Source organism: Lithobates pipiens, unplaced genomic scaffold (assembly GCF_037356315.1).
Source record: "Lithobates pipiens isolate NorthernLeopardFrog02 unplaced genomic scaffold, aLitPip1_a1.2 Scaffold_1, whole genome shotgun sequence".
Taxonomy (NCBI): domain Eukaryota; kingdom Metazoa; phylum Chordata; class Amphibia; order Anura; family Ranidae; genus Lithobates; species Lithobates pipiens.
Window position 1 is genome coordinate 190,289,664 of NW_027507685.1, and position 21,531 is coordinate 190,311,194.

General features: G+C 43.8%; 1 protein-coding gene across 2 annotated transcripts in view; it reads right to left on the reverse strand.

Annotated features, from left to right (window-relative positions):
• The window catches only part of LOC143981065 (uncharacterized), a 201,200-nt gene that overhangs the window by 108,314 nt on the left and 71,355 nt on the right, over positions 1–21,531 (reverse strand). The window contains exon 5 of one of the 2 annotated variants that reach the window (XM_077479051.1): positions 6,244–6,373. In XM_077479051.1, coding sequence (XP_077335177.1) covers positions 6,244–6,373 — 130 coding nt within the window. The remainder of the gene's footprint in view (positions 1–6,243; positions 6,374–21,531) is intronic. The other variant, XM_077479052.1, reaches the window with a different exon arrangement.

Below are 21,531 nucleotides of genomic sequence, written 5' to 3' on the forward strand. Positions count from 1 at the left end.
TATTGCCTGGAACAGTGTGTCTTTCTTTTGGTTTCTGCCTGATGGATCAGACAAACGATAACTCTGGTCTATTTTATCTAGAAAGTTTGCAAAAGAAGAAAACAGCGCCTTTTCTGACCCGTTTTTGACCACAAACAGTGAGTCTAATCTCCAAAAAGGCCCTGTGACTGCCAAATACACCTGAATAGCCCGAACACATCCAGAGCATAAAAAACAGTGATGAATAAAGTAAAAACGTCCTTTAACATCAAGTGGATTACAGACAGGATGTCACACAGCCATGAGGACCACTGGACTGTAAACATCTTTAAAATCTTTAAGATGATAAGGTTTATGCACGCTTACCAGAAATGTTGGACCCGACTGTCGTATGACAATGAGTCAATTAGGCATGAACACACCCGTGAGACAGGCAAGCAGTGACTGTAAAAAAAGGGGCAAAACACTGCGCTGCTATAAAACTAGCAGCTAACACTCAAACATACAAAGTTATAATAAATGTGAAAAAAATATAAATGTAGCGCTAAAAAATAAACTCCAAAAAAACCCTAAAAGTAAATTTTAAGTAAGTATGAGTGACCCATACTCAAAAAGGGGAAGCTTTGAACTGGTTATAAAACAAGTGTAAACGACATTATGTGCAAGGTGTAATCACTGGTGCTATATAAATACAGCAGTGCATAGATAATGTAATAAAAGTGGGATCACATGACGTGAATCCTGAAGGGTAAACTATTAACAGTTCATCAATCTGTACGAAAGTCCACTAGTATGGAAAAAGAGTGACCAATCTTCTCATGTAGACCTTAAATCAAGGTAACAAGGAGACAAACCACGACAATCTATTTGTCTGTAGAAGTATCTGAGGATGCGACACTCTGAAGATATAAGATGGATACTCTTACCAGAACAGTTGGACCTGCATGCCCTACAACAATGGGTCTAAAGAGCTTGCAATCCCAAAGGATTGTACTCCAACTTCTGATGGGAAGGGTCACGGTATGGAATCCTCTTATAAGCGTCCTCGATCCCAGATAGAAATAGGTGGGCCCTATAGTTACCAACCAGTGATTCACACGCTCGAGGGCGACAGTACCTCAGGAAACCAATATATCCCAACTCCAATTTCAAGGGTTCGTACAGATGGCATATAACAAGAAAAAAGAAATAGAGCTCCGGATGGTGTAGGTCAAAAAAACGTTTGGTTTTAATAAAAAAGACTTATTATACAAATATAAAAAGTGATCACAAAAAAGACAAATGGGATAAGAAAAAAGCAATATGGGGTGCAAGTAATGCTGTCCGACGCATTTCGACAAAAGCGGTCATCAACAGGGGCTTAGGCCCTGTGACTGCCAAATACACCTGAATAGCCCGAACACATTCAGAGCATAAAAAACAGTAAAAAAGTCCTTTAACATCAAGTGGATTACAGACAGGATGTCACACAGCCATAAGGACCACTGGACTGTAAACATCTTCAAAATAGATAAGGTTTATGCACGCTTACCAGAAATGTTGGACCTGACTGTCGTATGACAACGAGCCAATTAGGCATGAACACACCCATGAGACAGGCAGGCAGTGACTGTACATCAAATATCCAGAAGCTTTGGGATACGCCCCACTCCTTCTTCATACGATGTCAACCATAGGTAAGATGGATGCTGCAGCCGGCGGTGCGGTCCTCTCATCCAGCATCCCTGCCCTCCACCACACCCACCCCTGCATGGCAGACAGCGCTCTGATGCGGGGCACGCCAGAGACACCAGGCGATCAAGCGGAACACATGACCACGACGTCCGCAGCTCGCGAGCCCCCGCCCCACGCCCTGCCACTCGGACGTGCACAGGTCCGTGGGGGGAACGGATCAGGCTAGAGCTGAGGTAGGAGGGTGGATGCCCGCAACGGAAAGCGGCGGCTTAGGCACCCGCTATAGGCCTGCCCCACATGTCCAGCCCGTCACCCAGTCCAGCAGATGATTGTAGATCTCACAGGGAAAATAATCCAAGAGAAAAAAAATTGCCAGGACCAGAGATCCCAGCAAGGAACTAGGTCCTTACTCCAGACAAGACAGAAAAAAACCTGAAGGCCTAAAGCAGAGAGGGGGGTGCATATCACCTAGGACTGCCCATAGGCGTAGCCAAGCCTTTTTTCTGCCTAGTGTCCTACTCCTGTGGGGGGCAATATAACCCTATGGTTCTGAATAATGGAGCGCTGTGTCTGTCAATGAACGAAAGAGAAAAGTAGTTCCTGCAGAATCACACAGACGTCTTTCAAGTCCTACCCAATGTCGCACTGCCATGCGGCTTTGAAATTTCAGATGAAGTCACACAATTTCAAAGCCACATTCAATGTGAATAAGGTGTAATATCAACCCCAATCCATCCCTGTAACATTTTTTCTCATTGTAGTGCAAGCAGGTACAACCTACATAAGAATGGGCAAATCTGTTCCGAATTTAGGAGCAGTGCAGCATCACACCAATAGCTTCTTATGTGATAGCATACATACAAACAACAGTAAAGAGTTCAAAGAAAGCAAAGAGAAGAAATACAAGCTAACCTGCACGTTAAAGCGGCTGTAAAGCACTGGACGTTTTTTGTTTCTTACCTGCAATGTAAAGGCAAAATGTGCTAGTATGCATCACATACCAACACATTATGTGAAAGTTACCTGAAAACTGGAGGCTGCTTCCATCTTCACGGACTCCGTCTCTGTGACTGGCCAGAGCCACGATGACATCACTCCTGTGCATGCGTACTGGAGCCGGCAGTTACGGCACAGGGCTGACGGAACAGCACCGGTGGCCGTTCCTTCAACGCACATGCGCAGTGATGGCACACGGTGCACATTTAGGAGATATGTACACTAACTATAGGTATGCCTTATTATAGACTTACTAAGTAAATAAAACAAAATTTCCATTTTTAAGAGAAGGAGGAGGCGGGGCACCACAACATGACCTTTTAACTTTCTGTCAAAACCGTGCTAAACTAGGAGAAAAAAAAACTTCTTATATAGGATACTGTAGCAGCTGACTTTTAATATTAGGACACTTACCTGTACAGGGAGCCTGCTATTTCAGCACCCCGGACGATTTTCTGAAAGGCTCTCGGGTGCTGCTGCCGCCATTCGTAGCAAGGGAACCCGGCAGTGAAGAGTTTTGGCTTCACAGCCGGTTCCCTACTGCACGTGTGCGAAGTGTGCTGTGTTCTCTAATTGGCCTGGCATCGGAAGAAGGAGGAGGGGTGCTAAACTTCTGAGGGATGGCATCGCTAGCAAAAACAGGTACCTGTCCCCCCCCCCCACCACCACCACCAACATAATACAAAAAGTACAAATACTAACAAGCAAATTGGCTTCCCCCCATTTTGCAAAGTAAAAGATTGATTGCATTTTTCAATTTCTCAGCTACTGATTTAAAATAATATCCTAATCCCTGGATGCAATCTCCCACCCCAATCTTTCGGTATGTGACAGAAGTTACCAGTTTCAAAGGTTTTATATCCAGTTCCTATAGTATGTTACTGAATGCATCTATGCCGGGTTTCCCCGCAAGGGTAATTGCCTCATGGGAAAGGGATGTGGGAGTATTTGAGGAGGACCAATGGGCGGAGGCCTTACAGGCAATACAGGGTTGCTCTCTAAATACGGCACAGCGCTTATCGCAACTATACATTGTCATGAGGGTGCACCGCACGCCGGTTAGACTGTATAAGATGGGGATTGGGGAGGGGGACCTTTGTACCAGGTGTGCCAGGGATAGGGGAGACCTCATACACTTGCTCTGGCGCTGTCCCAAATTGCATATATATTGGTCAGGGGTCATTGATACTCTCAATGGGGCCTTCCGGGTACGGATTCCACAGGATCCAAAGGTGTGCCTTTTGGGTGTGGTGGATGATCACCCGTTGGAGGTGCCAGTTAAGGAGGCCTTGGGGAGAGCTCTTTTTCAAGCACGTAAACTTATCCTTCAACACTGGAGAGCACGTGACCCCCCGAGGTTAAAGGAATGGATAACTCAGATGGGGAACATGTTAAGCATGGAAAAGTATATTTACCAACACAGGGGCCGGGCGGGGCGATTTGAACGACTGTGGGGACCCTGGCTTGATACCCCCGGGTTGTCACCCTTGGAGCTGGTTATGGGTAGGTTGTTTATTTAGGGAGTATAAGGGAGGCTATAAGGGGGAATGTGGTGTTTTAGAGGGCGGGCAAGGGGGCACTGGGGCTGCGGCCCGAATGGACAGTCATGATTTGTACATGTGGTGTGATGTTAGAATAGGGAGATGACTTATATCGCTTGTGGTGTCTGACTTTGATAAGTGAAATGTGCCTTTATATGTATGATGCTTGAATATGTATATTGCGCTGATTATGTGATGACCTGTGTGTATTGTTTGTACCAATAAAATCCGTTTTGAGTTAAAAAAAATAAATAATATCCTACTTTTTAATCACATTTAATTTCTTGAGTGTTAACTTATTATAGTATAAACATACTGCTGGCAAGGAGAGGGTGCAGAAACAACAGATTTGATCGTGTCCGCAGCCTAGCATTTCAGCACTGAAAAGTTTTGTCTGCTATAGTAAAACATGCTGGAATTCTGCCAATTCACTAGAGACTCTGAAAGGTGCTAATAAGGGTTGTATGTCACAAGACAAGCTGCTCTGATATGGGCTCACTCTGCCAATGGTACCTATACCCCTGGGGTACTTCAGACAGTTAATAAGGAGAGTAAAGGTGCTTGTTGTAACGCAAAATACTTTCTAGTTATGAAAAATTCTGCTGCTTTAGTTTTCCAAGCATCCTAAATCTTTGGTCATGTTATCGGAATATTAGGATCCACCAGTCTGACTTCTGATCCTTTTGGCAGAGAATTCATGACCAGACACCTGGGTGATAAAAAGAGCTCGAAGCTTGTGGGCTCTGAGACAAAAGGCTCTCTACATTACCACCTGCCGCTTCCAACGTGTGCCAAGATACTCCTACCACATGCCAAGATATTCCAAGTGGCTAAAGAGTTATTTCAGATCTTTATTTACAGAATGAGTGAGTAATGCAAAAGAATTTGGAGAAACTGTCCACATTTTGACCTTTCAAATTCTTTTTAAATACCCTGGAGCAGGGATAGGCAACCAACATGAAATTAAAGATAAGAGTTTCTTTAACCTTTAAAAAAAAAAAAAAAATTTAAATTAGAAAGGCCTAACTAAATAGGAAGTAAAATGTAGAAAAAACAAATAGTCAGTAGAGCAGAGGATGGCCTTGGTAGGGCAGAGGACGGTATCGGTAGAGCAGCGGACTATGTTGGTAGTTTTTCTATTTTTATTTAATTAATTTTTTTACCATTTTAATTTATTTTTTTTACAATTTTTTTTGAGCAGCCCTGTTGACTGGCCTTGGTGAGATATCAGGGGTCTAAACAGAACCTAGATGTCTCACTTTTGAGACAAAGAAATGGACTGAGAATATAGATTCCCCAGCCCCTGACACAAACTGAGGCATAGTAAACAGTTTACTATGATTCAGCTATGATTGAACACAGTGACTGGTCAGTACCAATCACTCACTGTGTTCATTTAGAAAAAGAAAGGGGTGGTAAATGAATATCTACCAGACCCTCCCTTCAATCTCCTTACTTCCATTCCCTGTTCTGGGGACAGGGGAGCACACGGGAGGCCAAGCAAGCAGAAATAAGAGTAACCTGAACAGGAGGGGTGGCATATACAGGAACCGATCCCCTCCATTTTCCTCCTGAGGTCGCTGAATTCTAGGAATGGCAGAAAAGGAGAGAAGAAGCAGGCATTCAGTGGCTGCAGAAGAAGTATGGAGGCGATTGGTTCCTGTATATGCCATCCCTCCTGTCCAGGTGTAAAACCAAGGGCACACACCGGTCACCATTGCGACCCCTGACGATACCCCAGTGGTGGGGGATACCGTGGCAGTTTATCTGTAGCTCATACCTTCTATATGACTACAGTTTTCTGTTCTATGCAACAATGAAACAACAAGAAGCCTTCCTACCTTGGCCCTCAAATGTAGCAATGTTCAACCAGGATAAGTGAATAGATACTCATAACAATTAACTAGATGTGTGCTATTATTTATCTGTTACAAAAATAACTAGTTATAAGTGAGTGATTACACATACTAATCCCAGTAGTCTAGTTCTGCGTTTAAAACATCTTGTGAGAACAACCAGACAGCACAGTAAAACAAGAACGAGACTGACATACATGCATTTTCCATACCCATGTAGAATTTCCTGCTGAGTGACTATTGATAGTAGTTCAGCTGCCTCTTTTGACAGGGATTTACATTCATTTCTTAGCTCTATGCTTTCTTTGAACAGAAGCTCAGCTTCAGCTATTGTAAAAGAAGAAGAGAACATTAAAAAATGAACACCACACATTAAAATAATATTATAGTTAGTTATGGCCGTACAATGAAGTAAATGACCCCAGCAGAAAATACAATTAGGACAAGCAGGGGTGATCAAATAATGACTGGTCGCAGATATAAGTATAAATCATTAAGGCCCCTTTCACACTTGTGCGACTTGGGACTGCAAAGTCGCATGACAAGTTGTACCCCATGATTTTCAATGAGTACCATTCATATCTTTGTGACTTCAAGTCACAGCAACTTCAAAGTAGTCCCTGCACTACTTTGGTCCAACTTTGATGCGACTGGTGGTCCATAGATCAAGATTACACAGGCAAAATTAGCGACTTCCAGGTCATGCAAGTGTGAAAGGGGCCTTACTATACTTTGGGGATCAATATTATTCTTTGGACTGGCTACTTTACCCACCAGTAACAAACAAATGGCCCCTGTCCCCATCTATAACTGGCCTGATTTTTCATGCATTTCTCCTTCCATGTGCTCCTTGCTATGAAGGCCAGTTATAGATGGGGGCAGGGGCCATTTGTTTGTTAACGGTGCAAATATGGTCCGGGAACACACTGGGCACCTTCGCCGCCACTGTGCTATTGCTGGGTGTCCAGTGTGCTCCTGTTCCTTTAAAGAGGAAGTAAACTCTCCCACTCTTATGCTTCTTTTCATTTAGTCCATTATAATAAGCAATTATCAAACTATAGCCACTGTAATCCAGCCCAAATCGCATATTACTTACTGTTTAAAGAAACTTTAAAAAACTGGAGTTAGTACCCCTGGAAACAAGTTTTCCCCAGTTGTCTTCCAGGACAGCCCTTGAGAGATGGAGTCCCTCCCATCGTCACCGGAAACACATTGCCAATCAGTTCAAAAGGCGGACCTTCAGGTCCCTGGTCAGTCATTTTCCAAGAACCGAAGGATGGAACTGTAAAAAACTAACAACATAACCACAACAAACAATATCGTTATTGTATTAAAATTATGAGAAAAATAAAGGGTGGGATCGTGCTGTCCTGGAAGACCACTGGAAAAGGAGTTACCGGTGAGTACTAACTCCAGTTTTCCCCAGTTGTCTTCCAGGACAGCCCTTGAGAGGATCCCCAAGTACTCACTAGATTAGGGTGGGACCACGGCCTGGAGGACTTTCCTCCCAAAAGCCTGATCCTGACTGGACATTAGATCCAGTCGATAATGTTTTGTAAAGGTGGAAAAGCTTGACCACGTGGACGCCTTACAAATTTGCTCCGGGGTAGCAACAGCCCTTTCTGCCCAGGAAGCCGCCAATGCCCTTGTGGAATGGGCCCTAACACCCCCAGGAGGGTCTTTGTTCATTGCTCTATAACCTTCTGCTATAGCTAACCTGATCCACCTAGCTATGGTGGCTTTTGAGGCCTTCTGTCCTTTGCGTTGACCTGAAAAAAGAGGACGAAGAGGGAATCTGAGATTCTGAACGGACTTGTTACTTTAAGGTATTCTAAAATACAACGTTTAACATCCAACAAATAAAAGGCTTCCTTCTTATTTGATGCATTCTGACAGAAAGGAGGAAGGACGATGTCCTGCGACCTGTGAAATTTAGATGCCACTTTTGGCAAGAACCCAGGGTCTGTCTTTAGAATCACTCTATCTTCCAAGATCTGTAGGAACGGTTCTCTTATAGAAAAAGCTTGCATCTCACTAACCCTACGGGCTGAAGTGATTGCTACCAACAGGACTGTCTTGAATGTGACCAATCTTAGAGAGGACTCTGATATAGGTTTAAAAGGAGATCCTAAGAAAGCTTTCAGAACGACAGCTAAATCCCAGGAAGGAGTTTGGTTGACTCTGACTGGTTTACGTCTAGATATTGCTTTACAAAACCTAGAAATGAAAGGATCTTCCTGCAAACCTCTTTCTAAGTACACACTTAAGGCAGCTATCTGAACCTTGATAGTACTAGGGGTTAACCCCTTGTCTACCCCCCTCTTGTAAGAACTGAAGGATATCAGCTGTGTGCATGCCCTTCCTCCCACAGTTGTCCAACTAACTATTGAATTTTCTCCAGACTTTCCTATATATAGCCTTGGTAGTTGGTTTTCTACTCTGTAACAGGGTCTGAATCACCCTATCCATCAGACCCTTACTTCTCAAGATTTCCTCCTTGGTAACCACGCCGAGAGGCTCAACAAAGGTTACCTGAGGGTGAAAAAGAGGTCCCTGCGACAGGAGATCTCGTCTGCAGGGAAGTCTCAGTGGAGGCTGGTCCGACAGCTGCAGCAGCGTTGTAAACCATGGCCTTTTGGGCCAATATGGTGCCACAAGGATTAAGCAAGTCTCCGCCGCAAGGAACTTTGCTAGAACCCTTGGGATAAGGTGGAGTGGCAGAAACGCATATGCCAGGCTGAAAGACCATGGAGTTTGTAAAGCATCTACTGCTAAAGGGCGATCCCCTGGGCATAGAGAGCAAAAATGTTGGACTTTTGCATTCGACCTGTTTGCAAAAAGATCCACTACTGGCCTTCCCCAGTGAGTTACTATCAGATTGAAAACTTCTGGATGTAGCGACCATTCTTGATTCAAAACTTGTTGTCGACTCAAGAAGTTGGCAGTGCAGTTCATCTCCCCCTTCAAATGAATCGCAGAAATGGATTTTAGATTGGACTCTGCCCACTGAAAAATGTGCCTGGCCACTGACATTAAACGAGGACTTCTGGTACCTCCTTGTTTGTTTAGATATGCTACAGCCGTCATATTGTCTGAGCGGACCTGTAGATAATGACCCTGTAGCAAGGTCTGGAAAGCCAATATAGCCCTGAGGATTGCCGCTAACTCCTTCCAATTGGAGGAGAGAAGCCTCTCCTCCTGAGTCCACCGGCCCTGGGCCCAGTCTGAGTTGAGATGAGCTCCCCAAACCCAACTGCTCGCATCTGTGGTCAGAGTAGAGGTGATGTTCAAGACCCAGAGAACCCCCTTGTTTAGGTTCCCTCGGTCCTTCCACCACCAGAGGGACTGCTTTACTCTTCTGGGAATTGATACCTTTTCCTCCAATTCCTTGCCCTTCAAGTGATCTAGCAAGATGGAACCTGGCCCATTGCACAGCTGGAATGGCTGCCGTCATGAGGCCTAGCACTGACATGATCTCTCTTACTGTGCACTTGGAAGAGGTTTGGAGAAAAGAGATTCTGCGCCATAGGTTCAAAATCTTTTCCTCCGGTAGTACTATCATCTGCTCCACTGAGCTGACTTTGTAGCCTAGGTATAGGATCTCCTGAGTAGGAACAGTCTTGGATTTTTCCCGATTGATAATCCATCCTAGCTGTCCTAGACTGAGCTGTATTAACTGTAAGTCCTGCAAGAGCTTTTTCTCTGAGTGGGCAGTCAGTAGTAAGTCGTCTAGATATGGAATGATCGAGACCGACTGAAGCCTTAACGGAACTAGTGCTTCCCCGAGAACTTTGGTAAAGATTCTCGGGGAGGCTGACAGTCCAAATGGAAGAGCTTTGCACTGAAAATGATAAATCTTTGCATCTATCTGAATAGCCATGCGAAGAAATTTCTGGCATTCCTTCCTTCTAGGTATATGCAGATAGGCGTCGCTTAAATCCAGGGTAGCCATAAATACCCCCTTCTGGAGGAGATTCTTAATTGAATAGATCGACTCCATTCGAAACTTCTTGTACCGGATGGAGAGATTCAGAGGGCGGAGGTTCATAATCAGTCTGAACTTCCCAGACGGCTTTTTTACCACAAATATATGAGAGTAAAAACCGTCCCCCTGCTCCTGAATGGGGACTGGTGTCAATACCTCTTGATCCACCATTTCCCCTAACAACAAAGGTAAAGCCCTGGCCTTCTCTGAATGGCTCGGGAGCTTTGTTACAAGAAATTTTAAGCGTGGGCAGCTGTGAAACTCTAGCGCATACCCTCTCTTTATTATGTTTAAAACAAACTTGTTTGAGGTTATCTTCTCCCATTGTGGAAGAAAGCTCGATAACCTTCCCCCCACAGGGAGCCTGATGTCACTGGGGCTTAGGGGCCTGACTGGGGCGGCTAAAAAAGTAAGCCCCCTTTTTCCTTCCCTTTTTGACCTGTCCAGTGTTTTTTAGGCTTGAACTCCTCCCCTTTGGCGGGTTCCTTAAAGAGACGAAAATTTTTTCTTGGAAAATCTTTTTTGATGGGAAAAGTCTTCTTCCTGTCTGCCGTCCTTTCTAAGGCGGTATCTAATTCAGGGCCAAAGACCAAATCCCCTGTAAAAGGGACACTACACAAGCGAGATTTGGACGCCGTGTCACCACCCCATGTCTTCATCCATACCACTCTTCTAGCTGCCACTGAAAGTGCGGCCGTTTTAGCCGTAAATTTCACTGAATCAGTGGAGGCATCAGAGATAAAACTCGTGGCCTTAAAGAGCATAGGAAAGGTCTTTAATAGCTCAGCCCTAGGAGTGCCTGCTTTTAGATGCTCTTGCAGCTGTGATAGCCAGAAATCCAAATTTCTAGCCACACAAGATGTGGCTAGAGCCGGTTTTAACGCGGCCATGGAGGCATCCTAGGCCCTCTTTAGGACCACATCTGTCCTTCTATCCATTGGATCCTTTAGGTGACCCATGTCTTCGAAGGCTAAGTCAGATTGCTTTGAGACCTTGGAAAGAGGTGCGTCTAGTTTTGGATTCTTATTCCAGACCGCCTCTGGGCTCTCGTCAAAAGGGAATCTTCTTTTTAAGGAATTGGGAAAGAAGACTTTTTTGTCTGGTTGAGACCACTCCTTAAGGACCAGATCAGAAAGTACTTTATGTATGGGAAAAACGTTCGCCTTCCTTTTCCCCAGAGCCTCATACATTAAATCATGCCTGGATAATTGAGTCTCTTTTCATCAATTTCCAGCGTATCATAAATGGCGCTCAATAGCTCCTCTACCTCCTCAAGAGAAAGCTTATACTTTGCGCCTTTGTTAGCTACAGCCTGATCCTCATCCTGATCCGAATCAAGGTCAGAGGATTCAGGACTAACTAACACGGAGCTATGCTCCCTGACTATATGGGGCTCCCCGGAACTAGGTGTCGTAAGGCATGGTGAGGAGGAGATTGTGGTTGCCTTAGTGGTGGAAACAGCTGTACCTACGTCCGTAATTAAATCACGAAGGGATTTAAAAGTTGAAGCCATTTCCTCTTTAAAGGAGCCAAGAAACTTAGCCAAGGGGGAATCTGCCTCTGTTTTGAGAATGCCTGCAATACACTGTTTGCATAAGGCTTTACCAGAACCCAAAGATAACCTATTTCCACAGTTTGGACATTTTTTGCGGCCAGATTTATCTTCCCTTGGGGCTTCCTTAGTCTGAAACAAGAAAGAGGACATCCTTAGTAATTAGACTTAATACCTAGGGAACACCTGTGCTGTCCCACCACCGCACACAATCACCCGACCTGTTAAGCGAACACCACCCTGGTGTACTACAAGTCCCAGCCTTAGCACTACCACCAACCACCAGTGTAATGATGTGCCCAGCAGCCTACCTGGTTTTGACTGGTGCCTGCGTCCACCGGAGCATCCTGGGGATTAGCCTCCATGGTCCCCTTTGAGATCCGGATCCCGCTGCTAGTCCGGTGCAGCTGGACGCTGGCGGGATCATACAGGCACAGCGTGGGCTTTCCTCTTCCTCCCTGTGCCTTCAGAGACCCGGAACCGGAAGTCTCGGCACACAGGGATGAGGCAGTTCCACCGGAAATGAAGCGACGGCGTCACCGACCCCCACCGCTATCAGCGCAGAGAGCAGAGGAGGACACAGGCTGCCACACTGCTCTCAGGGGGAACTAGCATCATCCTGACGCTGGCCACCTCGGAAGGGAACGGGTCTGCTCCTACAATGCTGGATGGTACCCGAGCCCTTAAAGCAAAAATGGACTAGCAGAGAACCTGCCGGACAGGACCAGTCCCCCAGCGCAGGTTCACCCTCTTCAGGCAGCCCCTGAGAGATGTAGTCCTCCTGGTTCCTGGCAACATGTTCCTCTGATGGAGGAAACACAAATGACTGACCAGGGACCTGAAGGTCTGCCTTTTGAACTGATTGGCAATGTGTTTCCAGTGACGATGGGAGGGACTCCATCTCTCAAGGGCTGTCCTGGAAGACAACTGGGGAAAACTTGTTTCCAGGGGTAAGGCAGTGCCATCGTAAGTATTGTTTTCTGAGTCCACAGTAGAGTGCGTTTCTGCCCTTACATTGAGCACTTCCTGTACTTTTAACCAAGCCTCCTTCCAAATCCAACGTTTCTGTGGCAACCCTGCTTTCCTAAACATAGCTGACTTATTTCATAGTATTTACTTGTGCCAATTATCTAATGTTTGCCTTTGTAGAGTCCTATCAGGTTCAGCTGATAAGACTGCAATAATGCTGTCCCATGCCCTGCTTTACACTGCATGTAATGTCACATGGTGTACTGGAGGAAGCTCTGAGTGATTATGCAGCCTGCTGGGAGTTCAGTGTTGTGCTGTAGGAAGTCCTGATAACAGATAGATAAGCACATAGAGAGTGTGCCATAAATCAGGGGAGATTTGGGCGTGCTCAGTGACGTCATTCTAAAGAACAAAAAAGGATTACAGCAATACTAAGCAAGTAAGGAGATATCTACAAGCAGTGTTCATTAGTGTTTTATGCTGATTTACATGGGACAAAGTTGTGGGGGAGGGTTTACAATCACTTTAAGGGGGATTGGGCTGCCTTCAGGCCCACCTGCCCCTCATCTATCAATTTAATGCATGTGCTTCCACTGTGGAGACACTTATAAATTCAGTAGTGTTAAGACTGCAAGCATACACAGGGTGCTGCGAAGAGGCCTTGCAGCTTATGCATGCGTTTGCAAATGCGTGCTAGTTAAACCCCTGTTTTTAACGCAAACTGTTAGATTAATTTGGCCAGTTGGCAGACTGGTCGGTGAGTTGAGCTATGGAATGTTCTGTTTCTGTCTTTCATACTTTACCCACCAATGTAAATGGTGAGGAAGGCTTGCATACTGTAGATTGAAGATTAATAATGCCATTGCAGCAAATGTAAAGCCAAAGCTTGTATATTTCAGTACTGAATGGAGCAGAGAAGAGTATAAACCACGATCAGATTTTTGTGCTGCTGTCAAGATTTCCCTTCATTTTCGGTTTTCAAAAAGTAGTAACAGAAAGGGAGAGAAAATCTCTCCAAAAAATTGTCAAACAGGCAGGATTTTTAATTCATGACAGACAATTGTGTCAGAACATGTCATACAAATGACACTTTCATGGTAGGGACGTTTCCTTTTTTGAAAAAAGTTTACCAAACTGTACCGCAGTGATTGGCGGCCAGAGTAAAAAGGTGGCTGTTGTGTAAAGTCTCATGGTAACACACCCCTTCACATAAGTTATTAATGTTGTAAGCATTTTAGACCCCTTAACCACTTAAGCCCCGGACCATTTGGCTGGCCAAAGACCAGAGCACTTTTCGCAATTCAGCACTGCGTCGTTTTAACTGACAATTGTGCGTTCGTGCGACGTGGCTCCCAAACAAAATTGACGTCCCTTTTCTCCCCACAAATAGAGCTTTCTTTTATCACCTCTGCGGTTTTTATTTTTTGCGCTATAAACAAAAAAATAGCGACAATTTTGAAAAAAAAAGCATTATTTTTTACTTTTTGCTATAATAAATATCCCCAAAAAATATTTTAAAAAACATTTTTTACCTCAGTTTAGGCTGATACGTATTCTTCTACATATTTTTGGTTAAAAATTTTTTTTTTTGCAATAAGCGTGTATTGATTGGTTTGCGCAAAAGTTATAATGGCTGTGATCAGCAATTTTTTGTGGGACTGTGACATTTTGGCGGACTCATCGGACACTTTTGGCGCGATTGTGGGACCATTCGCATTTATACTGCGATCGGTGCAAAAAATGCATTGATTACGGTGTAAATGTGACTGGCAGTGAAGGTGTTAACCACTAGGTGGCGCTGTAGGGGATTAAGTGTGTCCTAGGGAGTGATTCTAACTGTGGTGGGGGGGCTGTGTGTGACACGGCACTGATCACCGCTCCCAATCGCAGGGAGCTTTGTTCAGTGTCATTAGGCAGAATGGGGAGATACTTATTTACATTAGCATTTCCCCGTTCTTCCTCTCTGTGAGACAATCGCGGGTATCCCCACGCACATAGAGTCCGCGGGACCCGCAATCATGCTCACGGAGCTCCCGGGCCGTGCGCTGACGGCGGGACATGCCCGCAAGCCACCTCTTAATGGGCAACGTAAAGGTACGTGAGTCTGCCTGTACGTGCCCTTCTGCCGCAGTATATCTGCGTGAGGCGGTCGGGAAGAGGTTAAAGTGCATCTAAAGGTTTAATTTTTTATCTAAAATAACAAACATGTTATACTTACCTGCTCTGTGTAGTGGTTTTGCACAGAGCGGTACCGATCCTCCTCTTCTGGAGTCCAGCACTCCTGGCACAGCCTGCTTTCTGAGTGCCCCCATAGCCAAGCGGTTTGCTATGGGAGCACTTGTGTGGGCTCAATCCCGAGACACACTGTGTGCATCTACTGACACGCAAAGCTCTATTTGTGGGAAAAAAAGGACGTTAATTTCGTTTGGGAGCCACGTCGCACAACCGCGCTATTCTTAGTTAAAGCGACGTAGTGCTGAATCGCAAAGTGGTCTGGTCTTAAGCCAGCAAAATGGTCCGGTCTGAAAGTGGTTAAAATATTTTTTTGGCAATACTTAGGACAAATAGAGCTTTCTTTTAATGGTATTTGATCACCCCGGCGGTTTTAATTTTTTGCGCTATAAACAAAAATAGAGCGACAATTTTGAAAAAAAACGCATTATTTTTTACTTTTTGTTATAATAAATATCCCCCAAAAATATATAAAAAAAAAAATTTTCCTCAGTTTGGGCCGATACGTATTCTTCTACATATTTTTGGTAAAAAAAAACTAAAAAAAAACGCAATAAGCGATTGATTGGTTTGCGCAAAAGTTATAGCTTATACAAAATAGGGGATAGTTTTATGGTATTTTTTTTAATAATTTTTTTTTTTTACTAGTAATGACGGCGATCAGCAATTTTTATTGTGACTGCGACATGGCGGACACATCAGACATTTTTGACACATTTTTGGGACAATTGTCATTTATACAGCAATCAGTGCTATACATATTCCTGTGTAAATGACACTGGCAGTGAAGGGGTTAACCAGGGGGTGGCAGTGTAGGGGTTAAGTGTTCCTAGGGGCGTGTTACTAACTGTGGGGGGTTGGGCTTTGTGTTGGATCTCTGTTCCAATCACATGGAGCAGAGATCAGCGTCATTTGTTGCTAGGTGATCGAGTCTGCGGGACCTGCGACCGGACTCACAGGGGTCCCGACCGGTACGCGAGCGTGCCGCCGGTGGCGCGCACGCAATGGCAGGGCGGCATATAAAAATGGACGTACCTGTATGCCAATATGCCTGCCTGTGCCATTCTGCCGACGTACATCGCCGTGCGCCGGTCGGGAAGTGGTTAAAAAACATTTTTTTTCCTCAGTTTAGGCTCATATGTATTCTTCTACATATTTGTGGTAAAAAAAAAAGTTGCAATAATCATTTATTGATTGCTTTGCGCAAAAGTTATAGCGTCCACAAAATAGGGGATAGTTTTATGGCATTTTTATTGATAATTTTTTTTTAATAGTAATGACGGCGATCAGCGACTTTTATCGTGACTGCGACAATTTGGCGGACACATCGGACAATTTTGACACATTTTTGGGACCACTGGCATTAATACAGCGATCAATGCTAAAAAATTGCATTGATTACTGTAAAAATGTCACTGGCAGTGAAGGTGTTAACCACTAGGTGGCGCTGTAGGGGTTAAGTGTGTCCTAGGGAGTGATTCTAACTGCGGGCGGAGGGGCTATGTGTGACACGTCACTGATCAGCGCTCCTGATTACAGGGAGCGCTGATAAGTGACAGTGACAGGGAGATGCTTGTTTACATTAGTATCTCCCCATTCTTCCTCACCGTGACACGATCGCAGGTAACCCAGCGGACATCGGATCTGCGGGACCCGCGGTCACGGAGCTCCTGGAGGGCACATCCGCAAGCTGCCTCGTAAGGGGCAACTTACAGGTACGTTCATCTGCCTGCACGTGCCCTTCTGTCACAGTATATCTGCATGAGGCGGTCGGGAAGCGGTTAAGCATGGATGAACATTTGGACCATTTTACAGTTTAACATTTTAACAATTCTAGATTCCTTGTCAAAAACCCATTCTAACTGAGTAATTTAGAGTATGATAAAGTATAATTAAATAAGATATAAAATATGAATAAAATAAATCAAAAATATAAAAAAAAAGGATAAACGACAAAAAAATATCTAAAAAATAAAAAGGGAAGGAAAAGTAGCCCTCTTTAACAGCTTTTTCATACCAACAACATTTTGTTTAGGGTTTTTTTGGTCTTTATAACAACAACTTTTTCTTCTTCCTCCACAACTGAAATATATTTTTTCTTCTAAAATCCTTGACTCTTAACTGGTGACAAAATGTACCCGCATACGCAGTTAGGCTTTCATTGATGTATTTTCTCAGTTTCCCCACATAGTAACCATGACAATTCAAAAGCGGTAAATACAGAAGTGGGGGGGGGGGGGGGGGTGATGGTAGGAGGAAGGTGATTTTAACAGATTACAGCAGCCTTGTTCCTCAATCCTTACTGGGTCATCCAGAGAAGGGATTTGTGGAGGATTATTCTGAGTAAGGCATTGTAAAGGAATTCTTCTCCTCATAAGGAAGCGTGTTCAAAGGATATGTTAACCTCGCACCCGGGAGGGAAGGCTGAGTGCATGTGTTTATAATACGAGGTCTGACTAAAGGCCCTAGCAGTCATTCTAGCATTCCGCAAACACAGCCAAGATTTAGACTTAAAGATCATACAGGTAATCTGAGAAATATTTTCTTACTCTATTTAAAAAATTGTAGTTACGTTTTTATTACAAGGGGTAAACGTCTACTTTTAGCAATAGTTCAAAATGTCACAGCCTGAAACTTGAAAGGACTCTTAAAGCAGAACTAAACCCATCCATTTAATGGTTTCCCAAAACAGTTACATTCAAGACATGCCACGAAAGATTACATAGTTGCTTGTGCTCTCAACTGAACGGCAAAGGTCAAGATGGAAGCTTCCCTGGCTGTAAAGGATAGGAGGGTTTAGTTCCACTTTAACCACTTCAGCCCCAGAAGATTTGGCTGCTCAATGACCAGAGTATTTTTTGCTATACAGCACTACACCGATTTAACTAACAATTGTCGTGCAACGCTGAAAAACCCGAAAAAAATAAATATATATATATTTACGTCCTTTTTTCCCCACAAATAGAGCTCTCTTTTGGTGGTATTTGATCATCTCTGCGTTTTTTATTTTGTGCGCTATAAACAAAAAGCGATAATTTTGAAAAAAGTCACACAATATTTTGTACTTTTTTGCTATAAAAATATCACAATTTTTTAAAAAAGCTAATTTTTTTTCTCAGTTTAAGCCGATACGTATTCTTCTGCATATTTTTAGTGATAAAAATTGCAATAAGCCTATATTGATTGGTTTGCGCAAAAGTTATAGCGTATAAAAAATAGGGGATAGATTTATGGCATTTTTATTATTATTATTTTTTTACTAGTAATGGTGGCGATTTGCGATTTTTATTGTGACTACGACATTATGGCGGACACATTGGACACTTTTTACACATTTTTGGGACGAATGACAATTATACAGTGATCAGTGCTATAAAAATGCACTGATTACTGTATAAATGTCACTGGCAGGGAAGGGGTTAACACTAGGGGGCGATCGAGGGGTTAACTGTATTCCCTGACAATGTGCGTTCCAACTGTAGGGGAGGGGACTGACTAGAGGGGGTGACAGATCGTGGTTCTTAGCTATTAGGATCTCGCAATCTGTCTATCCTCACAGAACAGGGATGTGTGTGTTCACACACACGTCCCTATTCTGCCTCTCATGCTCGCAATCGCTCGTGGCCAGCAGTCATCACGACCGTCGGAAATTAGCATCGGCACCCCTGCAGTGTGGTGGTACGCGCCTGCCATCCCACTTAAAGGAGTCAACGTATAATGACGGCGGCTGGTCGGGAAGCGGTTTAAATAGTCACTATAGACCAGGGGTCCCCAAACTTTCTAAGCAAAGGGCCAGCTTATTGTCCTTCAGACTTTATGAGGGCCAGACTGCAGCCAGTGGAAGTGGAAATTTTCCTGGCATCAGTGTGAGTAAATATCAGCAACGATTACTACTGGTATTAGGGGAGGACTAGAGCACCATTGTTGGTATCATTGGGAAGAAATGTGCCCCATTGTTGGTGTCAGTTGGCAGAATAATGTCTCATATCAGTGGGAGGAATAGTGCTCCAAAGGCCAGATAAAGGCAAGCAAAGGGCCGCCATCCAGCCCACGGGACACAGTTTGGAGACCACTGCTATAGACCAGGAAATGTATATAGGTCGTTATTAACAACCATCATGCACCTGTACTTTGCTTATGATTTCCGACGAACATTCTCCATTCCAAAGACATGCCGTTCTTACAATTAGCTGTGAGTGAAACCTCAAAAATACAGAGTATTTTTGGAATGATATGCATGCCAACTCCATGATGCTTTCTATGTTAAAGATAATCAGGAGATGATATTAGCTTAAAAAGAGCTAAACCCTAAATGAAGTTCATTTGTTTGCTAAAGTGATGTTAAACGTATCAACACTATTGATCTCCTCCGGCCTATGTGCAGATTTGAGTGGTGGCTTCCCCATCGGATGCCCATGTGGCAGGGTAACACATTGCTGTCACCACCACGAGAGGACATGCTTGAATAAAGACCTTCTTGGTAGGATTGCCAGGATTTACTTTAATGTAATTTTAAAAGTAGCTATCAATCCTTCATATCTGCTGCTTTTATTAAAGGCTAGATTCACTTTTAAGTAAAAAAAAAAAGAAGATGTAATATAATAAAAACGTGGATTTTAAATTTTTTGCACAGGTGCTTAAAAATGATTGTATCCACAATTAGTGGATCATGGGGGGTTACCGTTTATGGTACTGAAATCCCAACCCAAGCCAGACTCGGGATCACCACCAGGGAGGTTAATGCATTCTGTGCATTAAGATAAAAAACCTTCTGTGTGCAGCAGCCCCCCTAGAACTTACCTGAGCCCAATCTTAATCCAGCGATGTTGCATGAGAGCCATAATGACTGGAGACTCCCCCTCCTCATTGGCTGAGACAGCAGCGAAGACCATTGGCTCCCGCTGCAGTGAAAGTCAGTGAACCAATCAGAAGAGAGAGTAGGTGGGGCCGAGCTGGGGCTCCATGTCTGAATGGACACACAGAGTAGTGGCTTGGGTGCCCCTTTAGCAACCTGCTTGCTGTGGGGGCACTTAGTAGGAGGGAGGGGCCAGGAGCGCCAGCAAGGGAATCAAGGAGAGGAGGATCTGGGCTGCTCTGTACAAAACCACTACACAGAGCAGGCAAGTATAACATGTTTTTTTTTCTTTTGCTTAAACATAACAAAGACTGTAACAATCACTTTAACAATGTATTTACAAGATTGTAGATTGGGATTAGAGCTACTGAATTATGCTGTGTTCTAGTCTGCAATATCAGCTCATAATAAAGCAGTCAGCTTCATTTGAAATGTAATGTTGCTTAATATTTACATGGGTTATGTATTTAAGGATTTCCTCCTAGGTATACCAGCAGCAGGAAGAATGGGTGTGTTGCCCATATGTAGAATTCATATTTTTATATTCACATATACAACATAATGATGTAGCGCAACTTACAAAAAAATAATCACAATGTAATAAAATTGCTAATTGTGAAAAAAATGTATACAAAAAAAAAAAAGGTATAATCCAATGTATATCCAAAACTATGAAAGAAGAAAATTATAAAAAAGTGCAAACAATTGTGCAAAAAATATATGTATGTACAAAAAAAAGCCCGATGTATATCCAAAAATTTCAAAGGAAAAGAAAATGATATCCAATTTGAATCCACTCCAATCAATGTGACATGTTTTGTAAGTTGCGCTACATCATTCTGTTGTATACATTAACTCACTAAGGTTTGAATCGCTTATGGGTGTTGGCTAGCAATTAAAGAGGTTCTAAACCCCCGCAAAAAAATAAATAAACTTGTAAGACAAAGGCATAATGAGCTAGTATGAATTGCAAATGAACTCATTATGAAGTACTCACCTTAGAACAATGCCCTGGATCGGCATCCGCCCTCAGAGTACAGCGCAGACATCTTCCACCTTCCGAGTTCACAGCTCCGGTGTTGTGATTGGCCAGAGCCGCGATTACGTCATTCCTGCGCTAGCACACGGGAGCCGCCGGTTACAGCACGGCTATTGAAGAAATGGCACCAGCGGCCTGTTTCTTCAGTGTGCATGCACCAATGACGGCAGCAGCAGCACATATACTGAATATCACATAAACTGTGCAAGTTTAGTAGATATTCAAGGTACCTACAGGTAAGCCATGTTATAGGCTTACCTGTAGGCAAAAGTGGCGTAACAGGGTTTACATTCATTTCATTGATATAGTATTGGATTGCGTGGATTGATTTACACAATATTTTCATATTCACATTGGTCTTAGAAAGTGAAAGCTGGTCAATATTTCTTCTTCTCCTCAAGTCATCTGCAAGACTCGCTCTATTATACAACATTAAATCGGAGTTCCGGTCATCATTTTTTTTTTACAGTATTCAGCTACAATAAATACAAAATAACCTTCGGGAAAAAAAAAATGTATGCCTCACGTTTTCAGGTCTGTTGCTAGGGGGTCCCTCGTATTCTGTCTCTTCCTCTCCAAGGTGTCCAACGTCATTTCCCTTTGTTGCCATCACAATGGGGGCGGAAACTTCCAACGATGCCGCCCATTGTGATGGCAACGTCAGAAGTGTACGGCGCAGCTCCGTACATACGGCGCATGTGCGAGAACGGGCGGTGCACGCTGGTTGCTCAGCTGCACCAGAGCCCGGAAGATAGTGCTTTTGGGCTTCACATGCCCACAAGCACTATGGAAACTGCCACAAAAGAGGAATATAAGATATATTCCTCTATGAAATCAGCAATCAAGCACTGAT